Below are 15333 nucleotides of genomic sequence, written 5' to 3' on the forward strand. Positions count from 1 at the left end.
GGCTGGGAGTGCTGCGGGGGGGCTGCACGTCCTCTGGGGCTCGTGCCCTCCTCTGGCACACCCATCTACAGGGCTCTGCCCTCAGGCCTATGGAGCTGTGCTCTAAGGCCTGTGGAGCTATCATGGTTGTGATACAGTGAACGCATGGATCTATATCAGCAGTACATACTTCTCGGGTCAAGAAAGAGCTAGCTCACTAACTACACAGAGGTGAGAAGCTGGAGCCCACTGTCTTGCATCTCTCTATTTCCTAGTCTGTCGAGACCTTGGAGAGGAGAGGAGATAACCTTTATTATTGCGAGCTGTTAGACACTGATAGCCTTTGCTAACCTACAGGCTTTAATACTTGCAGATATTAAACGTGTACAGCCAGGCTGCACGTGTGTAAGAGCTTTGCACAAGAGGATAGGTGATTGAATATGCTATTTAAGTGTGTTTTATTTTAAGTGTGTTTTAAGTGTTTTACTTTAAGTGTGTACTTAAAACAATAGCACAAAGTCCTCCTAAGAGAACCTGAGGCCTTCTTCAAATCAGTTTTCCCAGTCAGTTGTTGCTGAGACTTTTGTTCTCTAGAAGAGTCAAACAGATTTTCAGGACAGTGAGCTCTTTTGCAGAAGTCAGATTTAAATCCAAAGACATGGAGCTGCAAGGAGTTCTGTAATACTGGAATAAACTGGGGAATAACAAGTTTGTAAGATTTTGCCAGCTGGGAGCAGGCTGTAGCCCTCCAGTCAGCTGCAGTTGAATGTGCTATGCTGGACATTACAAGCAGAACAGGTTCAGTGGAAAAAGCAAATGAAGAGATAAGCTACACAGAGCTTTTGCAGGTTTTCAAGGTCACCCAGCTCATTGCTTGTCTCAGTGAAGTGTGTGGTTCTCCCAGGCTCAGGACTCATAATAGTAAAGAGGGATGATTGCCTTTCATTCACGAGCATGATAGGCCTATAACTCATCTGGTAAGATAAGATCAGGTGAGGTATTAAAGCTTCTCTCACAAACGAAGGTAAAGGTAATTATTGTTCATCAGGAGGGAGGTATTACATTTTGAAACAGCCTTCAACAAGAGTGAACCCTGACATGCTCATATCTAAGCCTTGCGTACAGCTTGATTTGAGGCATAAGGAACATTTCTGTTTGTGTGTGCTTGGATTTTTGTATTTATGTTTATGTTCGTTTACCTGTAAGTAACGAATTCTGTTCACCTGAAGCGTATTGTCTGTACTTGGCAGTAAGTGTTACGTGTTTAGTACTGCATTATCATAACTTTGAATAATTTTTACTGATATTATCTTAACATTTCTAATCAAAGGCTTATCTAGGAAACAAGGATAAATCAATATATTGTTTTTTGAAGTGAAAAATGAAGCTTAAATGCTGATTGAAATTTTGGCTCCTTACACACCAGCCCCAAGGCATCTTCACATAGTTCAGTCATGCAGTTATTCAGCCTATAAACAGAATACTGGTATATTATGCAATCACATCCATGTAATGAATTTCTTTCAAGTATTCCCACACCCATTTTCATACCTGATTGGTAATGTCTGATGCATGTGGACTATAATTTGCATTCTCAGTAATGAACTGCACAATTAGCAGATTTTACTTATATCTGATTAAACAAGTTTTGTGGCTTAAGCAGACATGTTATCTGCAATGGTTTTTCTGGTCTGCAGCTTGCTGTAGACTTTTGCACTAGCCTACGTACAGAGACTTCACTTTACTTTCAGGTGAATCCATGCAGTGAGGAAATAGGACTGTATGCATAAATTCACAACACCATTTGTGTTTCAAAAGGCATGGGAATTTACAAATGAGATTAGGACTTCTCTAAGTGAGTTGTTACAACAGTTTTGGTACAGTTCTGGGATTCAATATGCATTTGTGTAAGCAGAAGAAGCTCTGGGAGTAGGCATGGCTAAGTACAGTCAGTCTTATTGTGTGTCCTTTTCGGTAGCTGTTCTCAGCCCAGATCTCCTCTCCACATTTCTTCCCTTTTCACAATAATTTACAAGCAGGTCAGCATCTTCCCTTCAGCCAAGAAGATATTGAGCTTTGCCACTGAAATTCCTTAATACGATAACAGAGAATTAAAAATGTTTTGCAGGCATTGAAAACATCTGAACAATTAAAAACTAATGTTTGAATGCTTGGGGATGTCTGTATTTGACCTGAGTTTAAAAAGGAAAATCCAAAAAGCTAAGTATGAAGCCTGGCACTTTGAATATTACTCATACTTCAAATTAGCCAGACAGCCTCTGCTCTTTGAGGTGTGCAATTATCAGAAAATAAGGTCCAAAGGGGAATATGGTTTAAATACTATTCTGGTCTCTTAAATTCCACAGAATACAAAAGAGGCAACATCAGTATGCATACAGTCTCCTGTTCAGGAGTGTATCTGAAGCTTAGAAAATTGGTCAGAGGCAAAGCACCAAACTATATGCATGTAAACACAACATTAGTGTAAACAAGTCTTCAGATGACAAAATATTCTTTTCATTTCAGATTTCTTCCACAAGTCTTATATATAACTCTGATTCATTCATCGTTATAAACTTCTTCTGGGATTAATGGAATACACAAGGAGCAACTCGGTTCACATTCAGGGTATTTATGTTCCATACCCTAAAGGGAAGCTGTTATACACAAATGAGTGGATTCATGGATTTATGTTAGCCAGGTGATTTTTTCACTTTAGTATGCCTGTGACTACAGATTAGACAGCAGAACACTAATTTGAAAGTTTTATTTAGGTTCAGGGCATTCCTCTAATTTTGTAGTCTGACCCCAAGAGTACTATGGATTTAATTCCTTCCTGGAAAAGCACATAGTGTTGTGTACACTGATTTACTAAAGCCTCCCTGCTCAGCTGGAACACAACCTTTCCACTACAGCTCTTCTCACCTTTGATGCTTCTCAGCTTTGATGAACCTGTGAAGGCAGCCATTGCCTTTTTATTTCTATGATATTGCCATCAAAAGATAGTCATCAAGTAATCTTAATGAAGCTCTAAAATTGGAGACATAAAGTGGCTGAACACTGTATTTCAGGGTTATTATTCTGCACGCTATTTTCCTCTATGCTAACCGGAGGAACGACCCTGTAACAAGTCTTTTCTTTCAAACTGCTAGCTTTGTATCCAGACTTAGATGTGAAAACATTAATCATCAGTCGGCAAAGGTAGTCTAACACCAGTCTTGGTGAAACTGAGTCACCTTTGTCTGACAAATCTTGCAATGTTAACACATCTTTGCACATGTTGTCTCTAGGAGAATTAAATTCATTATAATGTCCCTTTTCAAAGGCATGTCTTTGCACTGGATGAAAATAGGGTGGTGTTTGTTTGTTTATTTATTTTTCTCCCACAAAAGGAATCTAGAATAGATGATAATATAAAGCATGATCTCACAGTATGGACAAGGTGCAGCCTCTACTGAAATGCCTTTCTTCTAGAGTTAATTGCATTAGCTGAGCATATTAAAAATACTGAGCTCTGAAAAGAGCTTTTGATTTTTTAATTAGTTAAAGGGATATGTGAAAACAAGATTAACCATGTGGTCCCTGTAGCTCTCAAGAACACAGCAGCCATTGCTGCACTGCTTATGAATGTATTAACATACATGTTTTTAAAGTTCAACAGGAATTGCTTTTAGTCAGCTTCTTTTCACGACTTTATCAGATTCCTGTATTTCTTTTGACCCTTTTTGCTTGCTATCTTCACTCTTTCCCCATCTAGTGGTTTAGCATCTTCTCCTTTAATTTTGTGAGATGATCATCAGTCTTGACTGGAAAGAGATTAAAGAACAGATAAGTGCCTACTTAGTTCTCCATTCACTTGCAGTCAGTAGGATGTTGATGTGTTCCTCTGGGGTGGATGTCAGATCTGCTGAGTGACTAGTAATAATTTGGAGAGTTAGTGCAGTTAACTTGTTCTTGCATAATTTGCAGTCAGTAACTAGTGTGAAATAGCAAGAGAAATTACTGAAAATGCTTTCTCCTCTCTGCAGCCAGTCTCTAAGCGTTGTTAGGGAAATTGAGCATTTACTGATGTGTGAGTGTCTGATGGCTGTTGAGAGTGAGTGTGCACGTGTGTGTGTGTGTGTGTGTGTGTGCAGGAGAACCAAGTGCCTTCCAACGCCTCATACCTGTCATCGTGGCTGAAGGCGATTCATCGAACCAGTCTTTCCTTATTATAGATTGTAATAAGTGTCTTGCTTGAATAAAGGGTGTGCCCAGGTTTCTTTTTCACCCCTCAAAGGAAACTTGTTATTACAGTATTGTTTCTGGTATTTCAGGAAATCCAGTGAAATGCCCAGACAAGTTCTCACTGAAGATCAAGTTAAGCGGTTTCTTAACAGTCAAAACTCTTTTTAACAGTTGGGTTTCACCTGAGGGGTTACAGAAGCCCAAGGTTTTAGTTTTGGAAAGATTTACTTATAAAGCAAAGAAAGCCTGCTTTTCTTTTATCAAATGACTTTTAGTCCCTTTAGATGCATAAATTGTATTGTGTATTTTTCTGGGTTTTATTTTGTTGCTGTTGTTAAACAGGTACAGCTCTTTACTAAAGGTTCCTAGCTGTTGCTATGCTTCTGTCTTTGGATTTAGCTAAAGCCACAGTAAAAGGGGAGATCTCACTTGGGGTCAAGCAGGCAGACCTACAGACTGTGGGAGCAGGTGGCCCAGATCCTCCGTTTTTAAACTGTAATTACTTCTCCAGCCTGACTCTACTTGGATGCCTTTTTCTCTCCTTTATCACAATCTTTGGCAACCTTTTAGATGTTAACTGAAAGTTATATATGTTTTTCTTAAAACGAGAACTACTTACACTCATTCTGAGGTCAGACTGTGTTGCACAGAGTTAAATGTTGAATAACTAGGCTGTCTCATCCTGACTAATGAGTGTGACTACCCTATCAACTCATATCTACTGAGCGTTAACACCACCTTCCCCAGGTCCTGCAGAGAAGGACGTGGACCTGCACTTTTCATCTCGTGGCACATCCTTGAGGGCGGTGCTGGTTACCCCTGCGCTTGTTCATCACAGGTTTGGAGCGAAGAAGAGGCTTCTCTTCTTCTCTCTTTCTTGGTAATAGGAGAGGAAGAGCTACTGGTTATGCTCAGCTACTTCTTATGAAAGTGAAGCATTTCTGTGAATGTGGGATGGAGACAAACTTCAAGAATGCATATGTTTTCATACAACAGATCCTTGCAGTTTTTGTGAGATGTTTGTGAAAGACTTGCACACTGGCTGAGTTTTTATCTCTGAAGTAAAGCAAGCATAATCCATGTTCATCGCATCCCCGTTCTTACCTGACTATTGAGGTACTTCCAAGCCATTTTGTTTGACAAAAGGAAGGATGAAAATTTCAAACATTTTTTCCCATGCAAACTCCTTAGGAAATGATAATTCTTAATTCTGGAGAAGCATAACCCTAGGATCATTGCACACATTGTTCATAAGATGTGTTGCTCTGCAAGTCTAATGTTAAAGACAGAAAGCAGAAAGGGAGAAGATTCCCTGTTGAACCATAGATCTTTATGAGTTTATATCTAAACTGAGTTTCCTAATGATCTCTTCAAATATCAAAGTGGAAGTTTTAAATGAAGTTGAGGAATTTGAAAGCGGAATGACCCAGACGTGCAATAGGTAAAGACAAAAAGAATTGATTTTAAAAGAAAGAAAAAAGCCTTACAGCAAAAGCAGAAAGTAGCAAATGCTACAGAAACGAGCACCATGTAGGCACTGCCAGTCGGTGTGAGAGAAGTGAGTCCTCTAGTCACAGTGCTTCTTGAGGGAAGTAGAAAGAATAAAGGAGCACAACTCAACAAAGTAATCTCAGGAAATATGCCAGAGACTGGCTGACAGTAGAAGTAAACTAGACTTCATAAAAGGAGACAATACTGTAAAGATCGTCAGATTTGCAAGACAACACTATTATGAAAAAGACAAAAGCAGTAGACTATTGCTAAAATTTTAAAAATAAACAAAGCATAAAATAATCTCTTCAGTCTCCAGACAAGCCAGCCAAAGGATATCCATGAGACAATTTACTGTGTATTTCGCAGGATGTTAATACTGTTCAGAGACAATAATTTCAAAATAAGAGTATTTCATTTAAGCCACCTAAACCATATCAACAGATCAGGAGTTCTGGAGGAAAGGCATTAAATGTTAATTTAATTATAGAGAATATTAAAATAGGTACATTCAAAATCCATAAGCCCCTAATAGCTCTCTTGCAGAATTTAAAAAAATACATATATATTAATGAATCTGGAGTGAGCAGACGGAACTACACTTGGGTCAGCTCATTAGTGAGACACCGAAAGAAGAAAAGGCCCTGGCATGCAGATATAGTAACACTGAAATGTGGAGAACACCTACTCAGTTTCATGACATGTAACACATCTGTTTATTAAATCAAAATCCTTTCTTTGTTCTTAGTAAACAAACCAAATAATCCTGCTTACTTAGACTTAGATGTCTTACCTAGCAGACATCCAACAGAGTCACTTAAACAGGAAACAGGGAGAGAGATCAGTGTTGGTGACTCGTTTGTCGAGCCGAATATGCAAAGCAACCCACCTCGCAACTAACATCAGAAGATTAAAAACTGATAACGGGATCTGGTGGTTTTTAAAAGGGATCTTAAAATCTTCTGGCTTAGTCCCAAGCTTAGAAATAAAATTTTTGTCCAGAGTCAGGTCAAAATGCTGCAGTAAAAGTTAACAGAGCTCTTTAAATCAGCTCCTCCCTTGTATACAGGCACAAACCAAGGCTTGCACCTTCATCACTCCTCCCCACTGAGGTTCAGTTATTCATATAGACAGCCTGGACAAGTCAACAGATCCTAGGTGGAATGGACAGAGAAGACAGGGAGCACATATGAGTCTTAAAAGTAGATGCTAAAGCTGTATTTTTGACATGTGATCTTGTCACTTCAATTGCAATTCAAAAATACTGCCTAAGACAGACAGTTTTCAGATTAAGTCCAATCACTGCATATGCTCAGTGGTTTTAATCTTCTAATGTCTATGAAATCCTACAGTAAGTACATTGAAGGGAGACTAGGTAAGTCAATGGAGAACAACTATGCTGGGTGTTACTATGTGTAGGGAAAGTGCGTCTAACTCAGGCACACTATGAGCTGAAACGTTGGAAGCGTGGGAGAGTAACCTTTTTCTGCCTTTTCAACATTAAAGTGGATGGCGAACTACTGTATGGAAGTGCACAGGAAAGAGTACACGTGGTTAAGAACAATCATATTTTTCTGAAGAAAATTAGAAAACAGATCAAAGCATAAAATTCTCTGTCAAAACTGAACCCAAAGAACTGTCTTGACCCTGAAGAGTTATTTCCTAAGCACTACCAGTTATTACCTGGGGAATTTCTTGAAAGACACTCAATGTGTAATGAATTGACTGAGAGGAAAATGAGAATCAGAGGTCAAAAAGGCCACTCTGCAAAAACAGGGCAAAATGGAGAGAAGCTGCTAAACAGAAAACCATATTATTCAGTAAATTAAATATGCTTACATTGGTCAACATTGATCATTATAAGAGTGAGGAATAACACCTTTTCCTAAAAACTGACTGCACATCTGTTGTTCTTTCATGTAGTAAAGGCAAAACTATCTCCAAAAACAGCAGTTAGAGATGTGAGGTAATGCTTATACTTTTTTTCTAAACCTTAGCTCTAAGTGCTAATTTCTGTATTTGGTAGCCTGGAATTAAGCTTTACTGGATCTCACGAAAGGCTGAAGACTTGGTTGTGTATTGCTGATGTTAACTGAATTCTTGAGAAGAGCTGTGTCGAAATATTTTGCAAGGCTTCATCTGTTTGGAACAAAGAACAAGTAAATGTTCTCTGGTGTTAATAAATGCCTTTTTTTTTTTTTTAAATCTATGCAGATAGATAACTGATAAACCTTTGGAAAAACATTAATCCCTGCAGTGGATTCTGTTTTTTGCTTTTATATCCTTGAAGTAGTTAGTCCTGGGTTCCCTTAGATTTGAGCTACCCATTGGAGTCCCTGGGTACACCAGACCTGCTCTTGGCATAACTGTGAGATAACGATAGCTTTGTAACCCATATTGGATTTAATACTTAACAGTAGAAACTTCTCTTCAGGCATTGCATGCTGATTTCTTAAGCTGATTGTATCTGAATTACTGGCTTTCATATTACACAACTCTATAAGTCTAGACTTTTTTATGTTATTTTATCATTTTTTATTGTTACATGTGATTTGTTTGTATAATTACCTGGGACACATGTAGACTTGCTGCTGAAGGAGACACACAATCCTGCTCCAGCCAGTGTGCGGTTGAGTGAGTCAGCGATCTAAATTATACCTACAGAGTTGACAGGTCACTGCGAATCGCTGCAAGGGAAAAAGCCAAAGAGCATTGGTGAGAAAACATGTAGTCAGTCCCTGAGAGAAGAAAAAGATTAAAGCTTTCTCAGTCTCGCTATTTTGAAGAAACACAATGACTTCCTTTCTTCTTCCTCCCTTTTTTTTCTCTTTCTCCACTCTGGAAAAAAATGTAAAATTTTAAGTTAGCACTTTACTTCTCCCACTGCAATCTGACACAAAAGACCTTCTCAAATAAATCACTCGTGCAGTTGTCTGGTATGACACAGTGTCAAATGCTGTCTTTTTGATAAGTTCATTTCCTAAGCAATTTGTTTAACCCTTTTTATAGACATTGTTTTCTCTGACTAAGTCGTGAGTCATTTTCAACACAGGAGTACTCGAGGGAAATGTCACAATTGTCACTTGTTTCTCTGCCTGCCTGGCTTTGCCTTATAATTTTTACAAGCCAAAAGACAGAGTTCCTCTTTTAATTTGTCCCACTCTGCTGACAGCTGGCTGTCATTGCCTCTGACTGGGCTACTCTATGGGCTGATCTTGTAGTTGCTATAAAATTGGTGAACTATTTGGGAAAGACACCTCCCCACCCCCAAAGAGTATCAAATAAAATGAAGAGGCTTTTAGGAGCCTGTTTGGAAGGGTACTACCCATAAAATTTGTGCTGCACTTTGACTGTAACTTCTTGTATCACAGAAATCAGTTCCAAGTTACCATAAGGTGTCCACCACCAAGAAAATGAGATTGTCCAGGAAAAATCTAAGGGATCATTTTTCATCCTAAGGACTTGCTTTAGTATACAAAAGCTGTCATATACTTCAAGAGAACAGGTGGTCTGAGGGCTTTTAAAGGGTCTTGTTTGCCTTTTCTCTTAGAAAAAAAAAAGTTTGTCATTTTACAAAACCTCTTATATAATTGTTTATATTGTAAACATCCCCATAAATTCAAAGAAGCAGACCCAAACTGCTTATGATTTTCTACATCTGAGGGCAGCCAGGGACAAGTGTTTGCACCCAGGCGTGGTGACAGAAGAGCAAAGACTATGGTGATTTCAAAAGCAAGTTCCCCTCAGGAACTGACTTCTAAAGGAGCAAATGTAGTCACAAAGAGTCCCAGGCATGCCTGCTGTGGCAACAAAGGAGTGTCCTGAGGAGTGCTCCAAGGTATTGCAGTTGGTAGCTATAAAACTCTTATCTAATTCAACGTAAGTGCAAGACTCGTGTCTCCTTTTCCTGCTCCCTTCCCCTTCCTCTTCCTCTTTATTTTATCTAAAACTCTGGAAACTTGAACTATATGTTTCAATGGACTGATGATGTTTTTAAAAGGCAAATAAATGCAGAAATTTTCTGAGCAAAGCAGTACTGCTTTGTTGTACAACATAACTCGTGCACACACATCCCTTAAGACCAGATATGCTGTTTGTGATCTTAACCTTTTCTGAATAGCTGCTATGCTGAAGCAGCCTCAGCTGTATGCATCTGGAGAGTTTATCTAACACACCCTGTGTAGATCCCTTGGATTGCCTTTAAATGTTCTCTTTATTCTTTCTCTAATGAGTTACTGCTGTTTTTAAGAACACTGTACTTCAAAGGTGGAAGAGCATTAATCATTCTCTTGAGGCTTATGCAATGAGAGATCTTAATACTAGAATTTATGCCACGAAGAGGCGATTGGATTCTTGCCATTCTTTGTCAGGGTAACGTTGGAGCTCATACCCATAAAGGACTGAAGTTCAAACCCTTTTGTCAACATTTGGATTATACTGAAGGAGAATGAGCATGTTATGAAACTCTGCTAATCACAAGAGTACTCCAGCCTAACTATCTCATCTAAACTCTGAAATCTTCGTTCTGTCTGTAGGGCCCTACTGTGGTAATATGATGCCTGTCCCCAAAGAAATCATTCTGGACAGCAACGAAGCGACTATTCACTTTGAGAGTGGATCCCACGTGTCAGGGCGAGGCTTTCTGTTGTCCTATGCCAGTAGTGATCATCCAGGTAAAGTACTGTTTCTGAAGGATAAGCAGCATTGTCCTTCCTATTTCATTATCTTCCCTACACATAAACTTTGTCCCAAATGTTTGGTCCTAAATATTTCTGGTATCTTATTAGCATGAACCATCATATTTTTAATAGCATGTGTGCAGGAAGCAATTGTAACATTAAGCAGATCTAACAGCTGCTGAAATCTTGCCTAGATAATTTTCAGTACAGGCCCGGTGAAAAAGAAAATACCTTCTGCATTCTGGGCTTTTACCACACTGTGATAGGATGAAGAGATTGTAGAGGTTAAGATACAAATCCTGCATTTAATATTCTGGGCATCTGCATATCTTTGATGAAGGGGTGTAAAGCATGAGTGGAAGAGGGAGATGAAAAGAGTGAGGGAAAACCTTAGCTGTTGTTTTGCTTCTAATAAAGTTGTGCAAGTATTACACAGAGAGGTCTTCAAATGCAATTTCTCGTTTAGCCAAATGTTGTTCTATATTTCCTTGTCCTCTGGCTGGTATTGACATTTGTACACTTTTCACAGATCTAATCACATGTTTGGAACGAGCAAACCACTACACAAAGACTGAATACAGGTAAAGAAGTTTTACATCTCTGTGCGGTCATTTACTTTTCTGGCATCTGGTCTAATTGCTGTAAAATGTCACATAAGACATATACAGTCTTAGTTGTCTGGAGAAGTGATTTTTTTTTTTTTGAGCTACAATGCTGTAATAGTGTCAGGCCTGGCTATGAGAAGCAGTAGTGCAGAATGGAAGTCTGCAGCCCAGGAAAACAAGTTCCTCTGCTGAGTTACAGAGCTCTCAGCAATTCTCATTTGGGCATACATACGTATGGTATACGTAAAAAGAGTTTCCACTTTGAAATTCAAAGTAGCCTTGAATTCCATTGCGTCTCCTGAGAGCAGATCACGCCCCAGCTGATAAAAGATTATCTGAGGACAAGCTATAATTTCTTGGCTCCTTGATAGGATTTGAAATGGTAATAAATTGTACTTTGCTGGTTACTGCCTGGATGTGCATGCAGGCTTCTTATCTGGGCTGGGCTGCAAGCGTGCATAATAGCATTTCTAGAACAACAGAATTGAACAAAAATGCACTTGGAAAACTGCTGTTTTGATTCTTTGTGTGCTGCTATGTGCAGTCTATTCAGGGCCACTTTCATTTACCCTCTATAGTCAATGATATGTGATGAGCCAGAACTTACTGTTAAAATATCTGTGGGTTTGAGAGCATCTCTTTTGCATGGGTTTGTTTCTGGGTATCATCATTACAGTCCAGTTTTTAAGCAAACCTCTGTTCTTTTACTACAGCAGATACTGTCCTGCTGGCTGCAGAGACATTGCAGGTGACATTTCTGGGAATATAGGAGAAGGATACAGAGATGTAAGTATTCAGGATAATGAGGGAAAAATTATAAAAAAAGAAAAGAAGAGAGAATCTATTGCTCGGTTGCATAGTGCAACTTGGTTTCAATTTTTGCTGCTTGGCTTTTGTCAATAATTCTTCCCATCTGTGTTAGATATACCTTTTACTATCAGTATATTGGTATGTTATCAGTGTACAAGCACACCAAGACGCTTTTCAAACAGACTAATCAATCGTGTGAGAACAAAGTCCACTAATTGTCGACTAAACTTACTATAGTTTTCTGGCTTTTTGGCTGCACAGGATTTTTCCCTCTTGAGGCAGTGCTCCTCAATGTACTAAATATTCCTATGACTTCATCTTTTACTTGTTTGGAGTCCGTGTGCATTTCTTTTCTAAAGTTATCTCTTGCAGGAATAAAAAGCATTTCAGTAACTTGTGGGTTTTCTTTAAGATTCTGTTTGCAGTATCCCAGGAATCTGCTCTGAGATGAAATAAATACTATACTCTGCTTAATCACATCCCACTGGTAACTAAAAACCCCTTGGATCATTCTTTATTAACTGCTTGATCTTTAAAATGAAGTTGCCTGAGTGGTTTTACCCGCAGTTCTTATCACACATTGCTCTGCCTTTTTTGTGCCCCTCACCTCCCTCCCTTCATGCCTCTGAAATCTTTGCATCTTTCACAGTGGAGTAAGCTTAATCCTTCCACTGAAGTAAAATCCCACCATGTCACAGGTAAAGCAGTTGCTGAGTTTCCAAAATACCAGTGTTCACGTTCAACCTGTTCATCCAGTTACTCAAGCACAACGCCCCATCCCGGAGAACGGCAGAGCTGAAAAAACAAAGAAATGCCACATCGCCTTCTAATTAGCTGAGTTATTCCTGCTGTACAGGGTGATTAGAAAAGAAAAGCAGCACATGGCATGACCTCATGCAGATCTTATCTAGGTGGAGGAATTTTTGAAAGAAAATTTCCCTCCAGCATGAACACGGGATTCAGCTTTCTGATGGGAAGGACCTTCAGGGCTCCATGTGCCCTGCTGCCCCTGGGTCCCCAGTGCACCCAGCCCTCCCTGGAGGGGACAGTCAGGCGCCCCAGCTTGGAAAGTGGTGGAAGTGCCCATGTGAATGACACACAGCTGAATTTCCCAATGCATACCATGCCACAAATCCTAAGGCAGTACACAATAATAGACAGATCTGCCTTCAGGTAAGTTCAGGAAGTAATTCTAATTTTCCCTTTGCAAAGAAGGCTGGTTGTGTTGCCTTTGACTTTGTTTTCCTGAGGCAGGCCAACTATTTATTAGGTTAAAACCTTACAGCACCTTCCCAGAACCAGATTATTAGCTTTCTCATTTGAAAACAAAAATTGTCTGTTGGAAACAGATGTATTTTGTTTCAAAGATTCCTGTTGTGGGTCCCACACACATACTTCTTACTGCTACTATGCCTGTGCAGGCTGTTTATTGCTCCAACACTTAGAGTGGGTTGGGAGTGGGAGCATTACTGCTTTGTCAGCCCCATCCCCTGAGTGTTTTGGTGTGATGCCTTCTGCCTTTCAGACGTCGCTGCTGTGCAAGTCGGCAATACACGCGGGCATCATCGCGGACGAGCTGGGCGGGCAGATCAGCGTCACCCAGCAGAAGGGCATCAGCCGCTACGAAGGCGTCATCGCCAACGGCGTCCCCTCGCACGAGTGAGTACCGCTGGCACCCGCCGCCGGCTCTGGGGGCGATCCCTGGAGCATAATGCACTGAGCAGGTCAGCAGAAGCAGGTGGGACACCACACCGATGGTTTTCTGGGGAAGGAGAAGATGTTAGGTGTGGGTCTTGGGGCTTTTGGGGTTTGTTTCTATGGCTGTATTAAAATGGTGTTGGCGCAGATTGTAGGAGAACGTTCCAAGTTTATGTGGCTTTATACAGCACAGGGCTGTATTTTCTTTCTCTTTTTGCTTTTCCTTCCAAAACACATTTGCAAATTACCTTGTTAGCAGATACATGAAAGTATGATGTTCTGCAACAAACACCTTTAATCGATGTGCTAATAAATCATGCTAAATTCATGTTAGAGTTTAAAAAAACCCTAGGAAGAATGAATAAATAAAAAGTGCCGTTGAGCCATAGGGGATTCAGTGAATACCTTCTTAAACGTTGTGCTTTTGACATGTTCAGAATTCTTCTCATTTAGAATATTTATAGCAAGGGTGTTATACTTACCACTTATCTTCTGACTTTTAATTGTGCTGTTGTTGAAGTAGAAATAAATCCTCTAATCTCTATCCAGTACAGTAAACCCTTCTAGCAACTGCCTCCGTCATTCCTGTTGGTTCATATTTTTTAATTTTAAAATGTTATCTGGATTTTGCAAGATCCATTTTTTCTTGTGGAAAGGGAAATATCTTCAGTCCCATAGACTAAAAGAGCTAAGGCAGTATGACTTTTTTATTTTGAAACAAGAACTACAACAACAAAAAACTACAGTACCATATCAGCCATTTTGTATGCATTCTGTGTTTCCCTTCTCTCAGTGAAACAGAAAAAGGCAAACCAGCTACAGGATCACCACGAAACATAGTGGTGTCAAAACTGAAACTAATTTAAAGCTCTCCATGTATGCATCTCACTTCTGCCAGCTGATGAGCAAATTATGTAATCAAATGTTTAATTTTTAAGTCTTGATCCCAGCGATCCTGGCCACATTAGCATGTGAATCTATAGAAAACATAAGCATTCATCTGGTCTGTTGCTCTTCTTAACCTTAAGTATAGGTTGAAAGGCTTTGAATATTGGCACTGGAATACACAAAGTGGGTAGCATGTAGATCGCTGGTAGCACATTGACCTCTAGCAGAAGGCCTCTAAAGCCTAAATATTTTATATTTTCTTAAACGTGTTGCTTGATAGCTAAAATATACAGAAAAATACTTTAATTTTGTCTGAAGCAAAGCAGGACTGAGAGCTCAGCTCAGGCACTGAGCCTTCCCATAGAGCAAACAATGCAAATTCTTTCTGTCACACATACCAGCTTTGTGAAACCCTTAGAAATTAAATATTTGGTGCTGTAGCTAAAGATGTCGTAGAACCATTTATATACATTTGTGTGTGTGTGTGTGTGATCCTTGAGAATCCAAGGAGTAACTCAGACAGTAGCACATAAAATGTTATAATGAAAGACAGCTGGGATTCCCACTTGTATTTTTTCACAGTACAAGAGTTAGTGAGCAACGAATGAAGCGTAGAAGACAGCAAATGTACATGTGCTGGGGGAAAACACTGTTTGCATAATTAACCCGTGAACTTAACCGCCAAGTGTCCTTTTAACGCTGCTACTCACATAATGTCTTATACATTTCACATGAGTAATGAAGGTGCCCACAGAGACGCGTCTTCGTCTCTGTTACACCGAGTGGTACAACTCCCACTGACTCGAGCGAGAGCCGAGACGTGTGCTCCCAGGCTGAAACGAGCCACCCAGGCTCAGATTCATCACGCTTATACAGAGCACCCTAATGAGGAGCGTTGTCACCCTAAATCTCCTGCATCCCGGGGCAGAAGAGGCACTCCTTGAGGAGGATGCATT

The 15333-nt window shown here is 39.8% G+C and overlaps 1 protein-coding gene across 4 annotated transcripts in view; it reads left to right on the top strand.

Moving 5' to 3' along the window:
• DCBLD1 (discoidin, CUB and LCCL domain containing 1) overlaps window positions 1-15333 on the top strand; it is a 48696-nt gene that overhangs the window by 16501 nt on the left and 16862 nt on the right. For all 4 annotated transcript variants that reach the window (XR_005818524.1, XM_040552927.1, XM_040552928.1 and 1 more), the window contains exons 3-6: window positions 10233-10370; window positions 10906-10957; window positions 11695-11767; window positions 13317-13450. Coding sequence is in view for 3 of the 4 variants with exons in the window: in XM_040552927.1 (XP_040408861.1) it covers window positions 10233-10370; window positions 10906-10957; window positions 11695-11767; window positions 13317-13450 (397 nt within the window). In the remaining variant the exon portion in view is untranslated. The remainder of the gene's footprint in view (window positions 1-10232; window positions 10371-10905; window positions 10958-11694; window positions 11768-13316; window positions 13451-15333) is intronic.

This window comes from Cygnus olor, chromosome 3 (assembly GCF_009769625.2).
Source record: "Cygnus olor isolate bCygOlo1 chromosome 3, bCygOlo1.pri.v2, whole genome shotgun sequence".
In the NCBI taxonomy this organism is placed as follows: domain Eukaryota; kingdom Metazoa; phylum Chordata; class Aves; order Anseriformes; family Anatidae; genus Cygnus; species Cygnus olor.